The following is a 24,673-nucleotide window of genomic DNA, read 5'->3' as shown; positions in this document are numbered from 1 at the left end:
TTTGAATCAAAACTTTCTCTGCTGAGAAGCAATCCAGAACAACCTATAAAACAGCGCACTTTCAGCGTAAGGCGAAGCCCGAACAGCCGCAAGCCTTCGCGATGGTATAGTGCGTGTCGTCAAGGTATCACCGCGGACAGGCACGCATATATATGGGCAGAGCTGCCGAACAGTGTGCGCGCGCCTCTCAACGACGATAACTGGATGGCGTGCACTACACTCTCGCGATGGCTTGCCGCTGGGTGGGTTTCATTTGAAGTTGATAGTACATTTGATGCGACTTCAAAGTCATCCACCATTGCTGTTCCAATCCTCGCACGCCTCATCGCCAGCTTTGCCATTTTTCGCAAGACTGATAATTACGCTCGTAATAACGATTTGCTCTGAAAGCATGTTTTTTCAAGCATGACATCCCCATTAAGGACTTCCGCCCTCAACTCACGCTTCTAGCGTAATTGTGCATAGCACTATAAAAGGGGACGCCTGTTTCTTGACGACAAATTATCACGCGTTCTGGACGATTTGCGGAAAAATATTCGTGAACTTGTTGGTTCAGAAAAGAAAGAGGAGGTAGAGGAAAGAAAGGCAGAAAATTCAATTAGAGGAGCGTCACGTTTGCTATCATACACCGGGTGAAGAGAATCGAGAGATGAAAAGACAGAGATAAAAAGAAGAGAACATAAAAAAATGGACACGTGAGCTCAAACTATACTGCTGCGTTCAATAGTAGTGGACGCAAGACTTCAGGAGTATCACATTCCACCGTAAATCGTCGGTTCATGGTGCCTACTGAAGGCTTGCAAGCTCTGGACGTAGAACGTCCAGCACCTGTTGTACGGCCACAGTGTGTTGTAATTTCAGCTTGCCGAAGAACGCTTGAAGTGTGTCAAACAGTGACTAAAGAACTATTAGGATAGGCTTGTCTTTTGGCAATGCCGAGGTGCGCTGTGAATTAGCATGTCTCTGCAACTTCGGCAAAGGAAGCCAAACTGCGTCAGTTGTGTTCATGGTAGTCTGGTTGGCATCGAACATCACTGATTCTTGTGACTGTGGTTTTGGTATTGTAGTCCAAGTGGAATCCGCAGAAATTATGCTTTTCACTGCGTTCTACTTCATACCAGCCATGTACAAACCGGGTAGAGAAGGAGGTGATGAAGCGGGGTTTCAAATGGGCACTGCGGATGCTGAGGCATTGCATTTTCTTGGCGAACTTCGACATCGACGGCGTCGCTTTCTGAAGGTTGCGGTGGTTTCGAAATGCGGTGTATGGTCTTTCACCATTTGCCTCAATACAGCTATCTTTTTTTTCTAATTTTCTCGCAATCTTTTGAGGAAGCTTCGTGGGGTCCGTTGAAATTTGAACACTTGAGAACAGTGGCTTTACAAGTTGCCGCGGGCACCTTGTCACTTAGCAATTGTCAATTGACAATTAATTGTCACTTAACAGCAAATAACAATACGCTGCTGCCATCTTCTGGGCAGCTATTCACAAAAAGTTCTTTGTTGTAAAAACTTTTTTACAAGAAAATGTAAGCCGGTCTTTATGTTGGAAAGATTGTTAGCAGAGCACTGCAGGCAACAGGAGCAAATGCATACAAAAGAGAAGTTTTGTATATTCGGTATTTAGCTAAGATGTTCCGAGTGGCAAGCTGGGAAATTTATTTCGCGATGGCGAAACCCACTCGTCCATTACCAGAGGGCTCTAGCGGTGCCTCGAGCACGGTGTAGACTCGTCTGAGAAATACAAGACCTAAGTGCCAACTGGCATTCGCCACCTCTTCTGCTTCAACGAAGCCGCTGTAACAAGTAGTTCCAGATGTTGTCTCCACCTGGAAAAAGATGAGATTTATATTACCAAGGGAAACAAGTTCGCTGGCCTCGTATAGCTGCGGTGATGCTTAAACAGCCTAATTCTTTCCTTCCTCCCCCTCTCCCACGAAAACATTCAAGGAAAAGGATTATATTTGACTTGTTTTACTATTCGCTTTTATTTCCAAAGCAGTGCTAGTTGTGGCTTGATGGTTTGTGGAGCATGTTAAGATTGTTGCACAAGCCGCGTAAAAACAAGCTAGGACTCTGAGCATTCTATTGTCTGCCCCTTTTAGCCCATTTGTAAACTATGTCCACTTCTCACAGATTGTAATTGGACCTGGAAGAAATTGTAAATTCAAGTGTTTCAGAATGACCAAACGTCTGCTCATGTCATTCCAATGATGAAAGATTTTCTGAGACGTGTATCTATGTCTTTCATAAAGGTGCCCTGCAACACTTTTTAAGCATGATCAGAAAAAGCTGCCGATCGGAGTAGACGCTTTGGCGTACGCATGAGCCCAGTATTATTGCGCTAAACGCATCCTGAAATTTGCAGTACAATATTAAATTCTGATCTCTCTAGAAATGATGTTGCATACGCGAAGTTCGTGCGTCAAAGACCCAAGTGCTACATCGTAAGCTCAATTGAGCATGGCGCGCTCGGGAGTTACTGCGGTCGCCGCGGGAGGCCGCAGAGTGCCCATGCACGAGTGGCAGTCGCACTGAAAAGCCACGCGTTCGAAGAAAATATAAAAAAAGAACTGTTTAACGCGCTCACGTGCACATGGCGTACCTTCTCATCCTGTGTCATACGCGTTCATCTCGACAAGAGGAGAAAGAATCACAGTGCGTCGCAAACATTTGTAGCTGCGCCCGTATTAGACGGGTTATAAAAGTTTTGGCGGCTGGCGATTTAAGAGGCCGTAAAGTCCTATCATAAAGTCACTACATGGCTACTTGTAAAATGTGTAGCCATGCCCTTTAAGCCATATTGTTATATGTAAGGTGTGAAAATGTAATAACTTCTGTACAGAAACCCATTCTTTGACCTCTTTGATTCTGGTTGTAGCCTCTTGGCAGCACCCAAACACGCGTCGGGGTTCGCAGCTGCACTTTTTACAGTAAAAACCATAATAAAATTACAACAAGGGCCGAGTCGGGTGCCGTAGTTGCTGACCACCGCGGTTGCCCGTAATCACTATCTCGTGAAAAGAAAAAAAAAAGTTACGCCATCGTCGACTAAAGGAATCAACGTGGGTGTGAGAAGCAGTGCTGGTGTTCACTTGTGTTTCTATTTGTTGTTTCAATTAGTATTTGTGCATATGTGTTTCATTTGGGTGTATGTGTTCTGTACCGCTTTTGTTATTCCCCCCCCCCCTTCTCTCGTTTGTGTGTAGAATCATGTGCGTGCCGTGGAGTCAGCACCAGCCGCTGCTAGGAGAGTGCACGAAGCGAGCGTGCCTAGTATTATATACGAGCGCTCAGCTATGGCAGAGATAAACGGGAGAGGAAAAAAGAAGTAGAGGCACTGCTGGGCCATCCCCTCCACCCTACCTCCTCGCGCTCACGCTAGGAGAGGGGAGAGAGTTGGCGCATGCGTAGTTGGGGGAGTGGATGGTCGCCGAGGGGCGGACACAGCCCCGCACAAAAGCTGCTTCCACTATAAAATAAAGAACACCGAGGCTGAAACGGGATGCAAACACTGCGTCGTGCGTGGCTGCCCAGTACTGTACCACTAACCTATGCCATTTTTTCCTTCATTTCCGGTTGGCCATCACACACAAGGAAACAACATAATCACAATACAATACACAACAAACATGACAGAACAAACGCTACCATGGCCGTCAAGCACTCCTAAAGAACACCACGCATGAAAATTCCCTGATATTAGGGATATGGGCATGCAGTAACACATTGATTTGTTTATGCTACCTCGAGAAACCTTCGTTTACTTTTTTTGAAATGTTGTCTTACTTGCCTCCTGTCAGGTTGACATTGAAATCCTGCCATTCCAGAGCACTATGCAGTGTGCGATGCACTCTAACAGAAATTATTTTTTCATTGCCTTCTGTAAAACATCTTAAAAGTGAACCTCTTGCCAACAATGTAGGAAATGTGGTCAATTGTTGCCGGTTGCTTACAAACTCACTTTTGATGGAGGGAGGTTTTTTAACGCCATGGGAATTCAACTATCTAAACTTATTTACGCGGGTGCTTAACTCTTCGCCTCTAACTTACGCTATGCAGGCTTTATGTCGTATTGCGTAAATATGTGTAATAAAAGGTTTCCGAACAGTAATGCAACAACTAGGTGCCACGCAATGTTAATTGCATAACGAGTGTGTCATTGAATGCTCCAACTTCTTACAGAATCCTCAGGCATAATTCTTCCTCGTATTCAGCCACAACATGGACAGAGTGCGCATAACGCCTTACAAGTGTGTAGCGGGTACCATGCTTTTCCGAAGAATGAAGAACAATGCCGTAATAAACAATTCACCACAACACAAAACTTATGATTGTTTATAACATACTGAAACTATGCAAGCGTGCTTAAAGTAGTTGCCTAAAAAGTGTTGAAAAACGGCAATAGAAAGACCCGTTTTCCAGTTTTTTCCCTCCTGTGCTGCGCATTCCACGCAGTCCTGGCGACTTTTGCAATCATCTGCTAAAAAACTCATCTCCCAGATTTGGTATGTAATGCAAAGCGCTCTCCGTCAATCTTGTTAGCCCAACACTTGCGTTTCAATGACTTTCCGAGCGATATACTTTTCTGGTTAGGCGCCATATAAACCCCAAAGTTTCTTCCCTATTATAATGTTCATATTCTTCAAAAAATAGCGACTATCCTCGGTCATAAACATCTTCCTTCGAACTTTTTTGCGCTGTAATAGTGTATATGGTTTGATAGATGTATACCCCTGAAAACACCGTCGTATCATCGTTGTGGCAACCTGCGCTGCATAAGAATACTGAGGCTCTTAGCCGGAAAAGTTTCGTATTGCCCTTTCTGAAAGAAATATATTTTTCTAGGGTGCCTGGAATGTGTCAGAAAGAAGACAGGATAGAGTGCCCTAAATAATGCAATACCAACTAGCCCAAGTATAGCCACTCTTGTGGTATAGGCAATTTAATGAAACTTTACCTTTGACCTTAACATTTTTCGTTGTCATTTCAAATGTATTTAATCAACTAATTGATTCTATTCTCAGTAGAATGTATAAGCTGACGCTCTTCATAGAGTTATATATAGGGTCGGTTGGAACGGTATCTTGCGAACATATCCTCTTGGTAGCAACGTGCGCGTAATTCTGCTGTGCGTTTAGCAACTCAGACCAATTGGTTACACTGATAGTAAGTCTACATGAACATTAAAACGCCATTAAATAAAACAGTCTGAATTTTCTGGCTCTAAACATTCAATGTGATTTGAAATTGCATGGCTTATACATTGGAGTTTAATGTAGCTGTTTAATTCGCTCATATAGTAACAGGTACGGCTTAGCCTGCTGTCGAATGCTGATGACTTGAACATTTGTGAACATCGGAGAACTTGAAAATTATGAGATTCAAATCGGCATTTACGCTCCTGCTTTATCGTCTGCTTAAATTTGAGTTTGCAGTCTGCCATGCGTAGGAGGAGCCATGACCAACTGGTACAAGAAATAAGACATTGCCATCATGAAGCTCTAGCAAGAGAGCATGATATTATATATCAATGGCTGCCTGGACATATCGGTATTACCGGAAATCAGTTAGCCGATGATGCAGCCCGCTCAGCCCATGAAGAAACCCGTGTAGTCCCGATTCCTCTATCAAGGAATGATGCAGCAAGACAACTTTACCTGCTGGCTCGAGATCTCCCACGCACGTTCTGGTCGTCTACCAGCTTCCAAAAGTTGTCAATTTTATGAACTTGACCCTTCGCTCAAGCTAAAGCTACCATCACAACTTTCCCGCTCCGATGCGACACTGTTATGCAACCTTTGGTTGGGTGTTGCATTCACAAAAGTGTACTCCTTTCGCATTGGTATGGCAGACACTCCTACATGCGACTACTGCGGAGATGAAGAGACCATCGAACACGTCCTGTGCAGCTGCGCTTGCTACGACACACAGCGATGCCAGCTACGGATGGTTTTGAATCGACTTGACCCCGGACCATTTTGTGTGCAAAAGATACTAGGACCTTGGGCATCTGCCTCAGTTGCGCAGAAAGCAATTAAAGCACTGCTACTTTACCTAAAGTCAACAAACCTGAGCGACCACCTGTAGACTATGTGTGCTCCCTGAGTGTGCTCGTGATTGTGGGTACCTTCTCATCTTTCTGCAACCTCTTTTCTCCCCTTTATCCCTTCCCCAGCGCAGGGTAGCAAACCGGATGTGCGTCTGGTTAACCTCCCTGCCTTTCCTTGTATCTTTATCTCTCTCTCTCTCTAAATTTGAGTCTAGTAGGTACTTTCTGCGGTTCTTTAGGTAGAGAAGTTGAAACATACCTTTAAAACGTAGTCTTCAGGCCTCAGGACGATCTCCAGTCCGCCAAATATGAAGGTGACGTCAGAGGGCCTCACGTTGCAGCGGAGCTCGTACTGCGGTTGGTCGTTGTCAGTGGAGAACAAAACAATTTTGAGTTTAACGTTTTTGCACTGTTGCAAATTACATAGTACGATTAGGCAAGTTTTCAGTGTAATTGTTAGGATTATATTATGTTGCATAGTAAGGTTAATATTACAAGTAGAGATAATAAAGATACACAGGAAGGCCCGATGGTGAACGGAATGTACAGGTGACCTAGCATAAATTAAACACTCTTACCACTTTTCGTTTATCGAATGAAATTACACCTGTTTTATATCGATTACCTAAAGGATGGTTTTGAGAACGTTTTAAAACGATCCCGCTAGCACCAGACGCCACACCGAAAAGCAACAATATTTTATTGTAACTTGGTGTGCATCTGAAGACAATCGATAAAGATCAATATTGAACTCTCTGTAATGCTTCATCAGAACTATTTTTGAGAAAGGTACTTTAAATCTTGACTTTACTAGTTTGGCTAATGAAGAGGTAGTGAGAATGCTGCGTGGCCACGAAACATGTCATAGGAATCAACATCTCAGCATCAGGTACGTTACGACAATATATCTAAGAGTACTTACTCCTAAATGTTCAGCAGATACGTCATACAAGTTAAAATACACCATAAAAGTTAAAACACTTCTTGGTGAATGCCTTCAATTAATTCCAGGCTTTTGTTGAATTAACGAATACGTTTTGGTCTAGGTAAAATATTATCGTGCTAGATAAAGAGTGCATGGGAAACCGTACGTGTCAGCGCATAATGTATGCACCTGCGTTTACAGCACACTTCCCATGATATGACTTTTACATACTGACGGCACTCAATTTTTGCAAGTATCGCAAGTCTAGGTTTTTCGAAGTTGTTCTTTGCCTAAAATGAAGCTCAGCGGTGCTCAAAAGTAACATTTTTTCGAAACTTTACGTTCTTCAATATCTGGACAAATTCTCTTCGCTTTCTCGCCTTCTTGCTCACTTACATCACGCTGATGCACAGCTACTTACTTTTCCATCCTCGATCTTCCTGGCACCGAGCAGTCTGTTGATTTTGTTTATTTCGCTGGCGGGTCCTCCAATGAAGGGCTCTGTTGGAGCTAGCCGAGCCCACGATGCTCGTAGCCCTTCTCTCCGACCAGCCACTTTATATCTGCGTTTTTATTGATACTTGGTTAGAAAGAAAAGTGCAATTTTAGTTCAGTCACTGCGACTTTTCTAGCTATTTCTGGTAGTTATCTTAAGCCTTGTTCGGTCATTATAATTCGGGTTTGAGCGTAGGTAGTCCTGTTGTAGCTTGTATTGAACACCTCATGTGTGTGCGATGCATGACAAGTCAGCCACCTAAAGTGTTCCGCACTTGGAATATGTGTGTATTTGACTTCGAAATGAGTGCATGGTTTTACGCACACACACACAACAACTGAGAGTGATCAGCATGATTGTGACAACTGATGTCAATGCAGCTGGAATTTTTGTAACGCTCGTTCTATCCGGGCAATATCTTGCAGGAGAACTATAGATAGCCTTTCTTGAAGTACTTACCCATTTAGATGAATCTGAAAGGCACTGTCGAGAGCATCCATGAAGGTCATTGATCCTTGGTAGTGCTGCTCATTTGCACCTCCGAAGAGGGCTTCCCCTGGAGCGGTCACGTCGGTGCTAAAGTAAAGTCCCACCTTTGGACTGCTGATTACACCCGACTTGGCCATTTCGTAAAGCGTAGAGTTTGCGCTGAGACGCAGCCCGAAGACGCCGTCGAATGGCTTGTCCACAAAGCTGGGCACCCCGTGGAAGCCTATTCCATTCACAAACTGAAGATTTCCGAGGGACACGCCGCCGAGTTCATGAGCATCCCGAAATACGTAGCCGGTTACGTTGCCCCTGCAGAAAAACAAAAGTGTGTCTGAGTTGAGGCTGGGAGAATGTGTTCTCATAGATGACAAAGAAAAAATATATATACTTTATTTCGAGCAAACTTGAACTCTTTGAACGAAAAACAAAGGCAGTTTAGCAGTTTCACCGAAAGCGTGGCTGTTGTGGCAAGCGACCGTCTACCGAAAAAATGAAGCCCGTTCACTGCCTGCCACTCTTTTTTTTTTTTTGAAGTGTGGCATGAGACCAGTTAATGTTAACGGCTACCGCATTATATGACGGGACATGGTATGTTTAGTCATTGACAAATGAGCACTTTTGCTTTCTCAACACAACAGTGCGTACTTATACGCAAACGAAAATGTTTTGTTGTTCATTCGTAGCTTACACTGCGTTCCAAATATTTTACGTGGTATAGGGGATGACAGCCCTCGATTTATACGTTTTTTTTACGCCATCACTACGTTCTTCATAATCCTGTACGTAACTTCTTGAGCAAACGGCATAGCAGGAAACTACACATTGTCCCTGTAAACTTGCATCTTTGTCCCAATTTCTTCGACCCATATTCCTCTATTCAGTACCAGTTGTTAACTTGAGTGGCTACTGCACATGCAGGAGCAAACGATGCTGAGGAACGCACGCATGCTTTAAGTGCATGAAGCCCATCTGCTTGTAAAATCACACATTATTCTTTCGTACGACCTACTGGAAACAAATCCTATAGAAATTGTCTTTGACAGTTATTTACGAATATTCAAAACAATCAAAGGAATGAGTAGCATTTCGCAGAGGTGTTCTTACAGTATTCATAGGTGATGAGCCTATTTCGGGACGCCCATTTTTTGCGTCTTTTTGTGGAAATTGTGGAAATTTTCGAAGTAAGATACATAATGTTCAATAGCGACAGATCTCCCACACCACTTAGAGACATTAGTCCACAGACTTTGACCTGAAGTAGCAAACACAAACAGCTTCCTGCACAAAATACATCAATATAACTCCCGGAATGCCATTGTGGTCATGCAGAAGAAAATGTTCATTATATTCTTTTGGAGTGCGTCAAGTACGCGAATGAAAGGAAAAAAAAACTAATTTTGCAAGTCTGGACAGATGGCCCTTACATTAAAAAAATTACTCGGACCATGGCCTTGCAAGCATCGTCAGAAAAAGGCGAACATCTTCCTAACAGACTTATTCGTAGAGATCACGGGCTAGACAAGCGCCTGTGACAAACAGCAAGGGGTTTAAATATATGAAATTATGTGTTCGTGCATATACCGACAGTAGAAAAAAAAAGATGTGCGTGTGAACATAATATGACTGTGTGAACTGCTGCAAGAAAAGTGTACATTCGCATGATATTTTAACTGATTTCAGTGCTATATTATGTTTTTTTGTTTGTTCATTATTGAGTACCATTCGGAATTTTTCTTTCATTTTTATCCACTGCAGAACTCATTGATATGGAGTAGCCGAGGCACTATGGGTCTTTACCTCTGCACAGTAAAACAGATAGAAAAGAAGAGAACAGAACACATTTCGCAAGCGACACCTTTTCTTTTATTGTCTGCACTTTCGCCGGTGGTGAAGAAGAGCACATGTCAGCAGTCCTGCATTCGCGTTCAATTTAATATCAATGCTTGAAAGTTTGCGAAAACGTGAATCTTCTTGCAACTGATGTATACTTAGTTATCTCTTAGTTATCATTTAGTGACATCGCCGATTTGATATTACCCGCCTATATTCATATCATGATTATTTTCGTTGTGACACTTCCTGATTCCCCTTTATTTGCAGGTTAGCCTGGCCATTCGTTTTATTCTCCAAATGAAAAAAAGTAACAGAATGTCCCTCATTGCTCTTTATTTTTGTGCCTTGTATATAAGTGCTTCGTTCGTCATTTTATGAATGAACTTGTGTCCTGCTTCTATATCTACGTGTTCAGAATGTTTTCACCATCCCTGTGTAATTGTAATAGCAGCTTTCTCAAACATGAGCAAAGCTCTTTTAGCTGAAAAAAAAATGGCAGCATATCCACGGGGTGAATGATGGAGAGTGGGGCGAAGCATTCGTTCGTTCATTCGTTCTTGCTTCCATCCGTCCATGCATCCGTCTGTGTGACCATCCATGCGTCCATTCGCCCGTCCGTGCGTGCGTCTGTTCGTGCGTCCGCACGTCCATCTGTACGTCCGTCCCTGCGTTCGTTCATGCATCCACCCCTGCGTCCGTCCAAGCGTCCATCCGTCGGTGCAGCCATCCGTGAGTCCGTCCATGTATCTGTCTGTGTGTCTGTTCATCCATCTATTCAACACTCCAAGTACCACCATCTCGCATCTTTTCATCATATATTCCGCGTATAAAAGCACCGCCATCTAGCGGACATTCCAAGGACTAAACGAGAGGTGGCACACGCACACTTTCTTACGGCTTGCGCTTCGGGTCTACTTCCCACCTTTAACCACCTTGAGTTCATGGTATATACTAGTTCACTGTATTCATGGCACTGTGGCCCAACGCTCGCTAAACCTTTCTAATGTCAAGGAGGTTACGTCCAGCTAGTATAACGTTGCAACGCTTTCTTGTCAGATAGTGCTCAATCTACACGCCAATGGCTGCTAATGGAGAATGAGAGACAGGAGAATTCGGCTTTTAGTTAACGCGCACGCTGTGAATTTTTCATTGTTCAACAACGCACAGGAGAAATCTCCCACCGGCACCACCTTGCAGGTCAAAGCGTAAGACATGTTACGTACTATGGTGAGGGACAAACGGGTGCCACCTTAAGAAGCTTCGCCACTAAAATATCACGTCAGGCCTCATTTAGGAATACGTGGGTACACTCACCTTCCAAAGGGTGTGGCACCATCTTCCCAGTCACTACTGTGCGTCGTCGACTCACTCCAGTCATACATCTTGTGTCCAACTGAAGCAGTGCAATAGGTGAAGTTAGATAAGACTTGTGATTATTTCAAGACGTACCTAATGTATCAGGTATGTTTTCGCACCTTGGAGCAGCATGATTCCACTGTTACAGGCACTCGTAACACTTGCAATCTGTGATGATGAGCTTATACTTCCTATATTATCACCCTCATTTAGCCTCGATCCATCTCGCCGCTAATGTATAGTATTATACGGTATGTTTTTTTTTACAGCTGCTGCTTTTCCCTTTACCGTTTCTTCCCTCATTCCCATATGCGATACTGACGCGAAATAGCTGCTCAAGTTTGTCCATTTTGTTTATGATATTCTAGATATGTTATTGTTAGAGCACGCTTCACAATAAAAATATTGAGCAATAGTTTTGTCAGTGATATTTTTTTTTATTTCTACACACGCAATCTCTATTCGCATGCTTCAGACGGGAACATACCCTAGCCTCGTAACCTATAGCCATTACTTCGATATTTCAGAACTTTGTCCGGGGTGCCAAAATCGCAGTAATTTTAAACACATGCTCTGGAGGTGCCCCTCTTTACAAAGCAAAAATGAAGATTTTTCTGAGAACTCCTTTCATTCAATGCTCACGAGTCCGGTTCTCATACAACAACTCAAGGCTGTCCAGAAGGCTTACGATGCGGCGGTGAGGCTGGGCCTCCCCGTCCCAACGTGGGAGCGGCCCGCGATCCTGCCCCTACAAAAGGGGGGTGGAATCCTTCAGGACCCCGATAAAAGTTTTTCATCCATCATCCATCCATCTACCCCAGCTGTTCATGCAACGCTCTGTGACCTTATTTTAGGTATGATTTCTAGGAGTATTTTGTTCGAAATATGTACTACTATACACACATGTCTGAGCCGCCTTCCCGGTTTAGAATAGCAGAAGAGACAGCGACACGGACCAAACCAGAAACGGATGTTTTGCACAAATAATTAGGCATATACGCTCACTAAAACTGTGAAACATCGAAGAAAACATTAGGGGGGATGCCTACAAATAGTACGTTTGTGGTAAAAACATGTTATATAATAACGTTTCGTTTTGTTTATTGTATATGTATCTTTTACGATAGAGAATTGCTCTCTTACACACAAAATATATATCCTATATAGAAATAATACAGTCAAACGTGCACCATGTCGTGCTTCATTGAGTGCATTACCATGTAGCAATCTGGGAGGAGACACCAGATAAAACCATACTGGAGCAGTTCACCACCCCCTTAAGGAACTATAGGTTTCAGCAAAGATTATTGTGGAGGGGTGATGAGGGGTTCTCCTTTACCTTCACCGTAGCGACCTTTTTCAAAGCTATGGTGTATAGTGTACTTTCTTATTTCGTTTTTTTTTTCCGGTGTACATGAACGCGCGCTCAGCGGACTTCCCGTAAGTTGTGTTATCGTGCATTAACGCGAATTTCTCGTAGACGGTGTTGCCATGTCATGTGATAGTCATGTCATGTAATTCCGTGTCAGTTGCTGCTTCTCTTTGTATTTCTGTGATAACGATTTTTAACTCTCAAGTTAATCATCTGCTTAGATAGACGTATTTTGAGGAAAAGCACTGTTTTCACTTGCTATAAGCACACTTCTTGTGGCATTCCAGTGGCCACATGCAGGCCTAATAGTGTTCTTTAACACAGATGAGAAGCAGTTTAATTGATTCAGCATCGTGTGCTTATTTAGCAATAGTAATATTATAATAATATTAATGATAATATAATATAGTGGTGCAAGGCTCCGGAATGTTGAACCATATGGCGTTAAGGTTAACATGCATTAACATCGCGCAACGTATGGGCCTCTACAATTCCGCCTACATCTAAATGCGACTGCTGTTCCTGGGATCGAACCCGAAATGTTTAGAGTCAGCAGCCAAGAGATTTAACCACTGCTCCATCACGGCGGACGTCTGTGCAATGTAGAATTTCTTTACGCAAATAACGTTGTGCGTTGTACAGAAAACATTCACTAACTCATTCTGGAAAAATAATGTAGTTCTGAAAATTTACTTGTTTATATGCTGTGAGAAAGATTGAGTAAGCTTCGGTACAATGCGGCTCTGAAATACATACAGCAGGGCTCCCCTTGCGTGCAGAAGTAGGCAGGAACCCACGTTGTACCCGCCGGATCAAGCATGACCAAGAATTCCTGTGGTGGCGTACCCAGCTTGAGCTTTGTGAGGTATGTGAGCTGCAATGTAGGCCAAAAAAGCATCTAAAGCTAGTTTTCATTTTTTATAAATAAAATGTCCTACACTACAATATTCAAACTACAATAGCGTTAGTGGGACGGGCCACAACAACTTTCTGGTTAACTACGTCATTGCCGTTAGGCGAACAGTAGGTTTCTATTTACAGCGGCATTTTCGGGATTGAGGAAACGGTTGTAGATTATATAGAGTGTCAAGTCACTTGTTTTTTAACGAATATATACTATGGGACACTAAAAAGGTGGGCAATAGGCATGACTCATTTTCCAACATAATGCTGCTCAAGAGAACTTGACATTAAACACTTTTAAGGGCTAAGATGTTAAAGCAAAACGAAATACGTCTATCCCCTGCCAAAATAAAATACCTCCATGCCCACCACGTAGCCGCGCATGCCGTCAGGAGCAGCCACCGCCTAGCGACGAGGCAGATGTCACAGCCGCCATGCCGAGTTGGCCCGATGTGGCCCTATTCGAGTACGAGTGATGAAAGGCCAGTTCACCTACCGCTACAGCTAGGTTTGCATGTTACTTTCTGGGACTGGAATTTGGACATTCTTGCATGGTCTGTGATGGTGTGTGGTTACACTGTATTTTGTCTACAAGGAAAAAACTAGCATAAGCCAAGAAGGTTTCGTTTAGCCCCTCAGAACACCCAGCTTCGCCTTTTGAGGGGCGAAGCTTCTTAGACCCTGGGTCATTCCCTCCTCTGTTGTAGTAGTAGTAGTTTAATTATTACTAAAAGTATTATTATTAGTAGTAGAATTATGTAGCCACCTGTAGTTTATAAATTCCTCAATATAGATGGCGTTGTGTGTATATGTCCACGAAAATCGTATCACTAGAGGGCGTTAGTGGTTTTCATATACTTGACGATTTCATATAGTTGACGGATGCACGAACAGACGGACGCACGCACGAAATCACAGACGGACGGATGGACGGACGGGCGTTTCACAAAAATGTCACCCAATGCTGCCATGTCAAAGGACGTCTTTTACAATAGTCCTCTCTGAGTGAGACTTGACTTCAGATGGCGCTGAAATTGTCGATATTTATTTTCGCTATGACTGAAATCTAGATGGCGATTCTTCAACAGAGAGTTTTGGTTCCAAGGTAAGGTTTCAACTGATAGTGATCGCGTGCGATTCCTCACAAAAAAAAAATACTCAGCACCAGTCTCATCTTGGTAACTTACCCGTGCAAAGCGGTAATCATTGAAAAATTCGGAAAAAATAATCCGCAGTCCCGAATTAGCAAAGCCCCGAAACTACGTTTTGTGTGAAGCCACAGGCTTCTGTAGCGAAAGGTCCGTTGGGCCGAATTCGGTCCGCTGACAACGTCTTTGATTGGCAATGAACCATACGCTTTTGGCTCGTGTTTCCCGTGTCTATGCACCAATTGAAAACTTGTACAATCAAAAGAGTGATGGACTCAGTTCCCGATTGTATGATAAATCCGAAATCAGGAAGTCGGTGCGTTTTGACATGTGTGCCCTTGTCAAAACCTGTGCTCCAGCACACCCACCCCCTGCTTTAGAATTCCTCATTGCAAGCTTCCATCTTCCCCGCCTTGCCTTGCATTTGAATTGCCGATTGTATGTAGTGAGTGCCAGCAAAATTACAGCTGCATTCGGACGTTAGATAGCTTAATGATTGAGAGAAATCGCAACACAGCTTTCACGACTTCTTCTCTACGAAGGGTAATAACGCAGTCATATTAAGGCCCTTAAAAAAGAGAAACCAAGGACCACCTCGACTCATTGCTTAACAAAGCGTTATGAGAGTCATCGCTGATCAGAAGGGTTGTTAGTGTACGCTTACATTGTTGTAGTTGACCAATGGTACCGACACCGTTCTGGGTGCTTGACGGGCAGGGCCATTGCTAGGAAGAAAAAAAAAGTATGCTGCCCGTGAACAATTTTTGTATTCAACAGTTTTTTTTAACTCACTCATAAACATGTCGACAAAAAGAATGGACACAGACATATAGGTTACTGTATCTTCTTATAAAGAAGATAGTTTCAAAAGGTAAATGAAGAAATAGGGTCAGATATTTGTAACAACAACTCATAAAACGAAGATAAGCGTCTGTTCAAGGTTCATGAGACCAATAATACTTTAGGTAAGCGTAGGAGTCACATAGCGGATCCAGTAACAGGTTCAACAATGCAATATCAAATTTAACAGACGCATTTCTGACCGTTTTACAAGTAGTCGCCGACAACGAAAGGTATTAAACTGCTAGTATGAATTTTTAATTCACCGTATAGTAGCATCTGACCTACAAACAACTTTCATGAAATGAGACCCCTTGATTACTGTGTGTTTAGCTCTCTATGACTTTTTTCCAGTGGTGGGTCAAACAGCTTTCAGAATACTGGGCAACCTTCCGTGTATTTTGCCGGTCCAAGTCGTACAGAATCGTGAATAATGTTTATGAAAGTTTAACAAGACTCAAAGACCGTGGTAGAGATATACGTGTAAATGTATTCATAAAATGCTGCAGATTCTTGCTTGGTTACTCGCCTTACATGATACGGCTACAAGTTCTGGGTGATGATTACGGTATTTACGCTGATAACCACATAACGCCTGCAACCCAAGCAGTCATTGTACTGATATAAGCAATATACACATGTACAGCATATCCATAATAGAAAGAAGAAAAACATTGTACCACACCTTGAACCATGGGCCAGACAAGGTCCTGCCCATCCCAATAAAACAAAGAGGCTTAGCCTGAGCATCGGCATCTTTGTCAACGACAGTGATCGGCTTTTCGATGGAGGCAGAAGCAGCGTTTGTGCGCTCTTGCTGGCGGGCGAGCTCTCATATATACGTGAAGTGGCTGAGTTCAAAAAGGTGCTTTGTTGTCGTCTGTGGCATACAATCACCTCTTGGCGGCTGCTTTTTCGCATGTACACTGTATCGCTGATGCATCGAGGCGGACACTACCAAGACGATGGCTCGTGTTTTTGCTAGCGTCAACCCATTGTGCTATTTTTGTGCAACTCTAAGTGGCAAGGTGGCGTGCGATAAAAGAATGTTTTGACTGATGTGTTCGAAGGCGCCCCTTTACCGCGCATGTGAACTCCGCTGTTTCTTGAAGCGCTGGACTGAGTTTTTTTTATTCGCAAGTTCTTTTGAATTTATATTGTCACAACATATTTTCACTGGGTAATGTAACATTTTTGCCAATACGTAGCTTTAGCAGTACAAGTATAAGCAGTGAAGATTGTGGAGAAGCGAAAAATAATTTGGGAGAAGATGTATAGTGCTGGACGTTTTTGGTGCGTTATGCCATAAAGCACTGCTAGCTTACCCCATCAGCTATACCAAGAAACCTGCACTACATGAAAGAAAAAAAATCAGATATCTTCACACCAAGACGCAGTGGCCAGTATATGGGGAGTAGGGCCACACCCATTCATTGTTCAGGTTTGACCACTCCTGAAATTGATATACACATTCAAGTGCCTGCGCGTGACGTATTGACTTTTTCAAAGTCATCTTCTATACGCAGCGGCAACTTTTCTTGGCACTAAAGGCAAAGCTACAAAGCCAAATCGCATGTATCTAGCCGTCAGTGTAGGTAGTTCCAAAGTAGCGCCCCTATTTTCAACGTGAAATATAAATATCCCCTCTTTATTTTCCACGTGGACCTATTTGAGACAGGACGCAGCTCACATCAGTTAGATATTTGTTTTCCATTTAGTTTATTTCTTGTTACATCGCGTTTTTGAACACGTTATGAAGTCCCGCCTTTTCACGCTCACCTCAAACGCTGAGCGGCTTCTGCGTCTACATAAAACGCTGATTGTGCACCCCCCTCACTTTCCACAACGTTACGAGACGCGCGCCAAAACGGACTACTTGGCGTAGTGCTACATGTGCAGCAGCTTTGCTTCCGTAGCTTTTCGTTGCCGAGTATAGCCACATTGCGTGGGACAAAAACGGACGAGGAAGAACATTGTGAACAAACACAATGTTCTTTATATTATATAACACAATTAATAATAATTGCAAAACTCTTCCCAGTAGATACCTAAATGACTTTTGAAACACCACTTGGCAAAATTAGACATAAAGATTGTAATAGCAACTGATGCTTCAGTTCGTGAAGAGAAGGCAGACATTGTAATTGCATCTTCAGTGTTGGATTGGTCTTTTTCAATTCGTTTACCCGATTTTACACCTATTTATCAAGCGGAATTACTTGCAATTCTCTTAGCGTTACGAAAAAACTGCAATCATTAACATATGCTATTATTCTTTCAGACTGCTTGCCTGTGTGTAGTTCATTCACTGCGCCTAACATGTCCAATGCTTTAAAAGTATTTTAAGCCCTTGCCCTAAGATATTTACGACTCATTCGCTTGGTGTGGATACCAGGGCATAAATTTTTAACCTTCAATGAATATGCAGATGCACTCGCAGTGGCCTCACATAATAATCCCATAATTTCTATATTGCCGACGCTAGCATTTATCGCCGTGGCACGCTTTGAAAAATTTGTCATGTCAGATCAGTTCTCGCTTGACAACATCTGATATTTCTCATTTTAAGTACACCAGAAAAAATCGATAGTGCTCCTGTAGAAAGGCGGACATATCAAGTACGAGACTAAGATGCCGAGTTCCCCCCCTCCCCCTGAACTTTTATCTAAACAGGTCTGGTCTGGCACAGTCTCCCCTTTGCCTCCACTGCAACGAGAGTGAATCTCTTCACTATTTCCTCCTAACATGCAGCTTATATACAAAATAAAGGAAGAGACTGTTAGAGGAAGGTTCTCCGTAGGTCGGCTCTAAATTTATCCCTTCCGGTGGTCCTTTGGTTTGGAGCAACTGAAAAGGGATTTAGCCACAGGAACGTTTGCGAGGCCGTATGCAATTTTCTAAAGGCAACAAAGCGAATAGAATGTTAAGCTGAGGCATAAATTTACTTTATTTCAAACCATATTCACTTGTTCGTTTTTTTGTATTACCTCTATTAATTGTATTTCTAATCTATCGTTTGCCAATTAGCTCTTTGTTTAAACATTCTTATCTAAACAATCCAGCTCGTAAAACAATTTCATCTCACAAATGAGGCACCGTCCGTTTCATGGCTGATCCCCCGTGGTGGGTTGCGCCAGGACTCTGAGGAACAACCAACCAATGATTGGCGTACAAGCGGCAACGTGTTTACAGTTCATTTCTTCGTCCTTGCTTTTTTCGCGCAAAGTGGCTAAAAGATGAAGCCGTTCCAGTTAGGCCGGCTAGCAGTTATGCTTCAGTTCGTTGCCTAATGTTGCTCTCTTCTGACTCCTCAGCGGCTGTCATATGGCCAGAATTAGGAGCACTTGTTTCAACACGGCGTATTTTCCTGCGCTTCCTTATGAGATGCATTAAACAGATTGCTATGTTTTAACGCCACCCTACAAAACTGTGTGAAGAAATAAAGAAAGAGCTTGTATACTCTTTGTTGAAAAGGCGGTCATTTTGTTCAGCACAGGTTTCAGTGGAAAGGTTCGCTCATAGTAATAGTAAGCACAAAAAGCTCCTGTATTAAAGCTGGCAAAAAAATGCAGTGTTCCGTACACCACCCTACCAAGCTGTGCAAAACTTGCCTTACTAGTCAGGCATAAATATTGCGACTAATAAAAACATTTATACTCTGTCTATGCACATCCTTTCGTCATATTCCGGTCGAAAACAAAACAAGATATCTCACGCCTTTCATGTAGTACGCCAGTGCATTTTGCAAAAACAAAGATTAAATGAGGAATTCGGAGAACACTATGTATTTGATATGATGACAAGTCATAGCCACTAAAGAACAATTGTTCCCTTACCATGAACCTGGCTGATGGAACTTGTATAATACATGTTTCATGTTTACTTGAGGAAATGTTTTGACCACACAAGCAGTTGCAGTAGTAACTGCAAAGCCTTCGTGGTGTCAGCTCATGTGATCGAGAACTGTGTTATTTAATACTGCAATGACCTCTCGGTGGGTTCACTGTGGTAGTCTAACTTAGTATATCTTAGCATATTTAAAGCGTTCGCAGTTTAGCTTAGTGGTACATTTGACTGTTAAGTCAGATGAGCGCCAGGTTACCGGAGCAGAATGTGAAAAACGTCAACCCCCGTCTGCATTTTCTTAGCCCGCCACCTATCGCACCTAGCACGCTATTCGCAACTGAAATGAACATGAGAGGGCACTGCAAATTCGCAGCCTGGCGGATTCACGGAAATATCCACGTCCGCTGTCGCTAACACAAATGTTAAGTTTTCTGCAGCGTGATTGCAGTTCTCGCTGCTTTGTAGAAGGGGACGTGGTTATTGACGCGGAGCATCTAATTCGAGTCGGCACCAGTGGGCCCACAAGCACGAGCGGCGTTCTTGAAGTGTTCAGGTTGTTTGTGTAATGCACATGGCGCACTGCCTCTGTGCGAAATTCGTTTACGTACTTCGGGCACCGCAGCGACATGTAGTCACTGGATACAATGGTCATTTAATAGGTTCCAGTTAGCATGTAACACTGGTTTCTCACCTGGAAAGAATAAATATGTGTGGCCGTTCGTTTTTTCTTCATGGGTGGCACCATCCTACCAAGCTCCTACCGTATACGACTGGCGCTTAGACTGTTTGGACCTCAGTACGCAGCTTTCCTGTATTCCCCCAAGGTGCCGCATGAATTGCTAGAGTTGTGAATAGTGGTCTATATGGCTAAGGCACTCGACTGTTGACTCGCAGGTTGCGGTAATGAATCCCGGTGGCGGTGGCGGCATTTTAGATAAAGGCGAAACGCTTAAATACTGTGTTCTTGGATTGAAGTGCACGTTAAAGAGCCCCAGGTGGTAGAAATTTCCGCAGCCCTCCACTACAGCGTCTCTTATAATCATTTGCTGGTTTTGGGGCATTAAACCCAGCATGTCAATCAATCAATAATAGTCAATTAAATGTACAGTCGAATGTACCAGTGCATCTTAAGTGCAGTATGTAAGATCCATAGAGCTGTGCGAACTCTACGTTTCGCATCACTATCGACTTTCCCTTTCTGGAATAATAGCTGCGTTGGCGCGGGCAATATCGTGGCCACGGGCGACGCGAGCAACGAACTTTTCTGGGAGGGATGACGACAAAACAGAAGACGTGGACAATAGGTTGGTGTCGGGGACAAAAGTCAGTGTGCGGCCATACATAAGAAAATATGGGCAGCAATTCATCGTACATTGTGAGGCAGCGTTATATGCGAACGTGACGAAGGGAAGTGCAGTGTCCCAGTTTTAAATGCGAACGAAGCATTTCTTAACGAACTTCGGCGACTTTGAGCGTATCTCTCTCTCTCTCTCTTTATATATATATATATATATATATATATATATATATATATATATATGTATATATATATATTCCTGCTCACGGCTGGTTATTTTTTCATCCACTTTTCTTTCTTCTTATTTACATTCCATTGGTTCTAATAACTTCCCCTGTACATTCTTTGGCATTACTGTTTGTTAGATCTCAATAATATTGTGTTAAAACACGGAAAAACGAGCCCTTAGGTATACACTTTTTTCCCTTATATATATATATATATATATATATATATATATATATATATATATATATATATATATATATATATATATATATATATATATATATATATATATATATATATATATATATATATATATATATATATATATAATTGCGAACATAAGTGACAGACCCTAACGTAGAAGTGATGGCATGCATGTCATGTAAGTCATGAGTCACAACTGCACTCCACGCTCAAGGTGCACTCACGGTCGGTTCGCTAGCTCCACATATTCGCAAGTTCCGTAGACTTTCACGCTGCCCGGCGTCCACCAGCTTGAATTTTCAAAGAGTATCGGAGCACCGGTGGGGCAGCGGTGCTCATAGCATGTGCATGTACGTCTTGGCTACTGTTGGGTCTTTTTTAAAAGGTTTTTGTTGTAGTTACTGGGCGCACAAAGGTCTTTGCGATAGCTGCACAATCTCCGTTTGCAAAAAGGGTGCTCTTTTCAGACACAATGAAGTAACAACTGAGGCGCTTATTCGCGTTCATCTGTACATGTGAGTACGTTTTGTGCGTCATTTCCACTTGAGAAACATGGAGCACGTTTCCCTTTGTTTGCCATGCGGCTAGTGACCTTCTGATTTGTTACTTTCGCGTTCATTGCTTCGCCTTTGTGGCAAAGCTTTGACTTTTTTCCATAAATGCGTCCAAAATACTGGCGATGTGATAACTTAGCGAAATCTTACATTGGCAAGTAACCGCTCAAAACTGAGGGCATGAAAGGAAATACCGAATGTTATAACACTACTTGGGGTTTTCAGTGACAAGCCACGTAATTATCGCGAGGCACGCCTTTAGTGGAGGGCAACTTGCATCGAATGCAAGGACGCTCCCAGGGTACACCCAACATGGCAACCCGAGCATATCGTCATTTGCAAATGGAAGCGCAACAATATACATAAGGTGGGAAATACCTCACGTCAACTTACCAGTGCAAGACCTCTGTTCCAATTTACTGGAAGTCGCTGTTGTGCAAGTGTTCCTGGGAAACCGAAAACTTAGTGTGGTATCGGTGTACATAAGCCCATGAAAGAAGGTCTCCATGGAGGCTTTCCTAAAGGACGTTTGCACTCTATGTACCGCTCCTCGAATAATCTGTGGTGACTTTAACGCGCATCTCCCACTGTGGGGAGATAACAGTGTAGATTTTCGAGGCAAGGAACTTCTTGCAGCTACGGATGCTACCGACTTGTGTGTGGCGAACGATGACAAACCTACAATTTTCAGGCCACCAGATTCACGGAGTGCAATAGACCTTATACTTCACTCCACGGACCTTCTGGTATCATCGACCATGGCTCAAGACAAGATGGGCAGTAACCATTTCCCCATCTTCACCAATATCCTGCGATTTCGAACTGCTGGTTGACAATTCTGCAATGTAACACGCTGGGACACCTACAGAGAAGCGTTGGACAAATCCACTGGTGAGCTGTTCTCAGATATGTTGCAAAGCAAGCGAGCGGCAACTTCGTTGCTGAAACTGCCCGATAATTTTCCTGCTCCTGACTTGAAATTGAAGAACCTCTGCGCAGCACGTAGACGAGCGGAGCGGAAACTGATGAGAACAAAAGGAAATCCGTCTGCTAAAACCGAATATAGGAGGATAAACGCTGCGATCCGTCGCCATACACAAAAATTAGGACGAATTTAGTGGACCACTTTCTGTGACAGTTTATCAACCTTTATGCCCTTGACAAGGATATGGACAGTAATAAATAGTCTTTTTGGGAACATCCGCTCACGCAGGCCATTCGAAGCACTCGCTTTGAAACAAGGGAAACATTTGCAAACCCTTGCAGAGGATTTCGCAGACGTGTACACATGTGGCAGACTAGCAGGAGCAGTGATTCCTCTTTTACCAAAGTTTTTTCACACGATGGATACGCCATTCATCTTTCGAGAGCTGGATATGCCACTTAGCAAATTAGGAAGACGCTGTGCCGTGGCTCCCGATCTGATCAGCAATCAAATTCTGACAAATCTGCAATATGAGCCAAAAAGGGACCTTTTGGACATACTTAATCATGTCTGGAGCACGGGAGAGATCCCAGTTGATTGGAAGACAGCATGGGTAGTGCCAGTCCTAAAGTCCGGAAAGTATCCTGCGAGCCTCGCATCATATTGACTGGTATCTCTTACATCATGCATATCTAAGTTGATGCAAAGAATAATACGTACAAGATTAACTTGGTACCTTGAACAAGGAAGACGATGACTATCGTGTATGACGGAATTTCGCCCACGACTGAGTGCCCAGGACAGTGTTTTGGGCCTATTAAGCCACATCGAGCACCACCACGTCAGCGGACTCTCGACACTCGCCGTCTTCATGGACGTTGCCAAGGCATATGATTGTGTGCTTCAGGCAGGCATCGTGAACGGGCTCCAAGCCATGGGTGTGTCGAAAAATGCTCCTCGGCTCATACATGAATTTCTCAGAGACCACCGCTGTGTTCGGGAGAAGCTTGGAACTGTAACGAGCGAAGAAAGACGCCTTTCCCTCGGCGTCCCACAAGGAAGTGTTCTGTCTTCCTTGCTTTTTAATGCTGCCATGGCCAGCCTTCCTGACACTCTGCACTAAGCTCTGAAAGCAGTTAAAATATCCATCTACGTTGCTGACATTTGCATTTTGATCTTAGGGTACCAGCACAAACGTTTGGCCCGGATAGCACAGAGCGCTATTTCAATCATTGAGCGCTACTTGCTGACATTTTGACTATCTATATCAGCGCAAAATCGGCCTTCATGCTCTTCCCGGGAGCGAGATGGAAGTTAATACGTCTGTCGCTGAATATTCGAGGCCACTCAATTCGTTGTGCAACAAGTGTCCGTTTCCTGGGCATTACTATCGACAACAAACTATTATGGCGACGTGCGATGATGGTATAGTCACTGCATCAGTGCAAAGGATCAACGCTCTTCGTCACATGGAAGGGGTACGTTGGGGCAAGAATCCTATGTCCATGCCTAAATTGAATATTGTGCTTATAACAAGCTGCATTCTTTATCAGCTGCCCCTGATATGACCATCACCGAGCCAGTTCCGAGCTAGACGCAGTGCACAGAAAGGGTCTTCGCTTGGCGATGGGAGTTCCTCAGGCGGCTTAAAACACGAAGGTCACCAATGAAGCCGAGTCTCTTCCGCTCCGCCTTTTGGCGTCTCAGGCCTTATTGACACAGCTGTCAAGACTGGGCGAGTCCTTCACAGGCACCGCGCTTCTCCAGCGGCTAAGAGCAAGAACTGGCTCACATTTCAACGCGGCACTGAACACAGTTCAATATTTAGGCTTGAAACTCCCTAAACAGTGCCTTATGGACCCGCCATAGTCCTGTGTGGATGTTGCGTGTAACTTCAGCCTACCAAAGTTACCAGAGAAGCGCACCTTTCCAGCCGCGGAAGCAAAATTTGTTGCGCTAGACCACTTGAGCACCATGTACCGCGGCCACCTACAAGGGTACACCGACGGATCAGTGTTCACACAAACGGATAGCTGCGCAGCGGCTATATACCCTGCCTTGGCGTGTCATAATCGAGCCGCTTGGATCCCGTGGTACCTTCCACAACGGTAGAAAGCACTGCAATCACGGCGGCTTTGCGCAAATTGCGATCCTTTTCTGCACGAGATGTTGTAGTGCTGACGGACTCCAAATCAGCGCTACAAT

General features: G+C 43.5%; 1 protein-coding gene across 1 annotated transcript; it reads right to left on the bottom strand.

Moving 5' to 3' along the window:
• Positions 1-1,635: 1,635 nt before the first annotated feature.
• On the bottom strand, positions 1,636-16,245 carry LOC119167387 (lysosomal aspartic protease). The gene is made up of 8 exons (XM_075866649.1): positions 16,100-16,245; positions 15,239-15,299; positions 13,280-13,397; positions 11,110-11,188; positions 7,933-8,271; positions 7,399-7,540; positions 6,312-6,404; positions 1,636-1,829 (listed from the first exon to the last, which is right to left on the bottom strand). The coding sequence occupies exons 1-8, from the start codon at positions 16,168-16,170 to the stop codon at positions 1,659-1,661; spliced, it is 1,074 nt and encodes a 357-aa protein (XP_075722764.1). The 5' UTR covers positions 16,171-16,245; the 3' UTR covers positions 1,636-1,658.
• Positions 16,246-24,673: the final 8,428 nt, after the last annotated feature.

Source organism: Rhipicephalus microplus, chromosome 6 (assembly GCF_043290135.1).
Source record: "Rhipicephalus microplus isolate Deutch F79 chromosome 6, USDA_Rmic, whole genome shotgun sequence".
NCBI lineage: Eukaryota > Metazoa > Arthropoda > Arachnida > Ixodida > Ixodidae > Rhipicephalus > Rhipicephalus microplus.
This window is presented reverse-complemented; position numbering and strand designations above follow the sequence as displayed.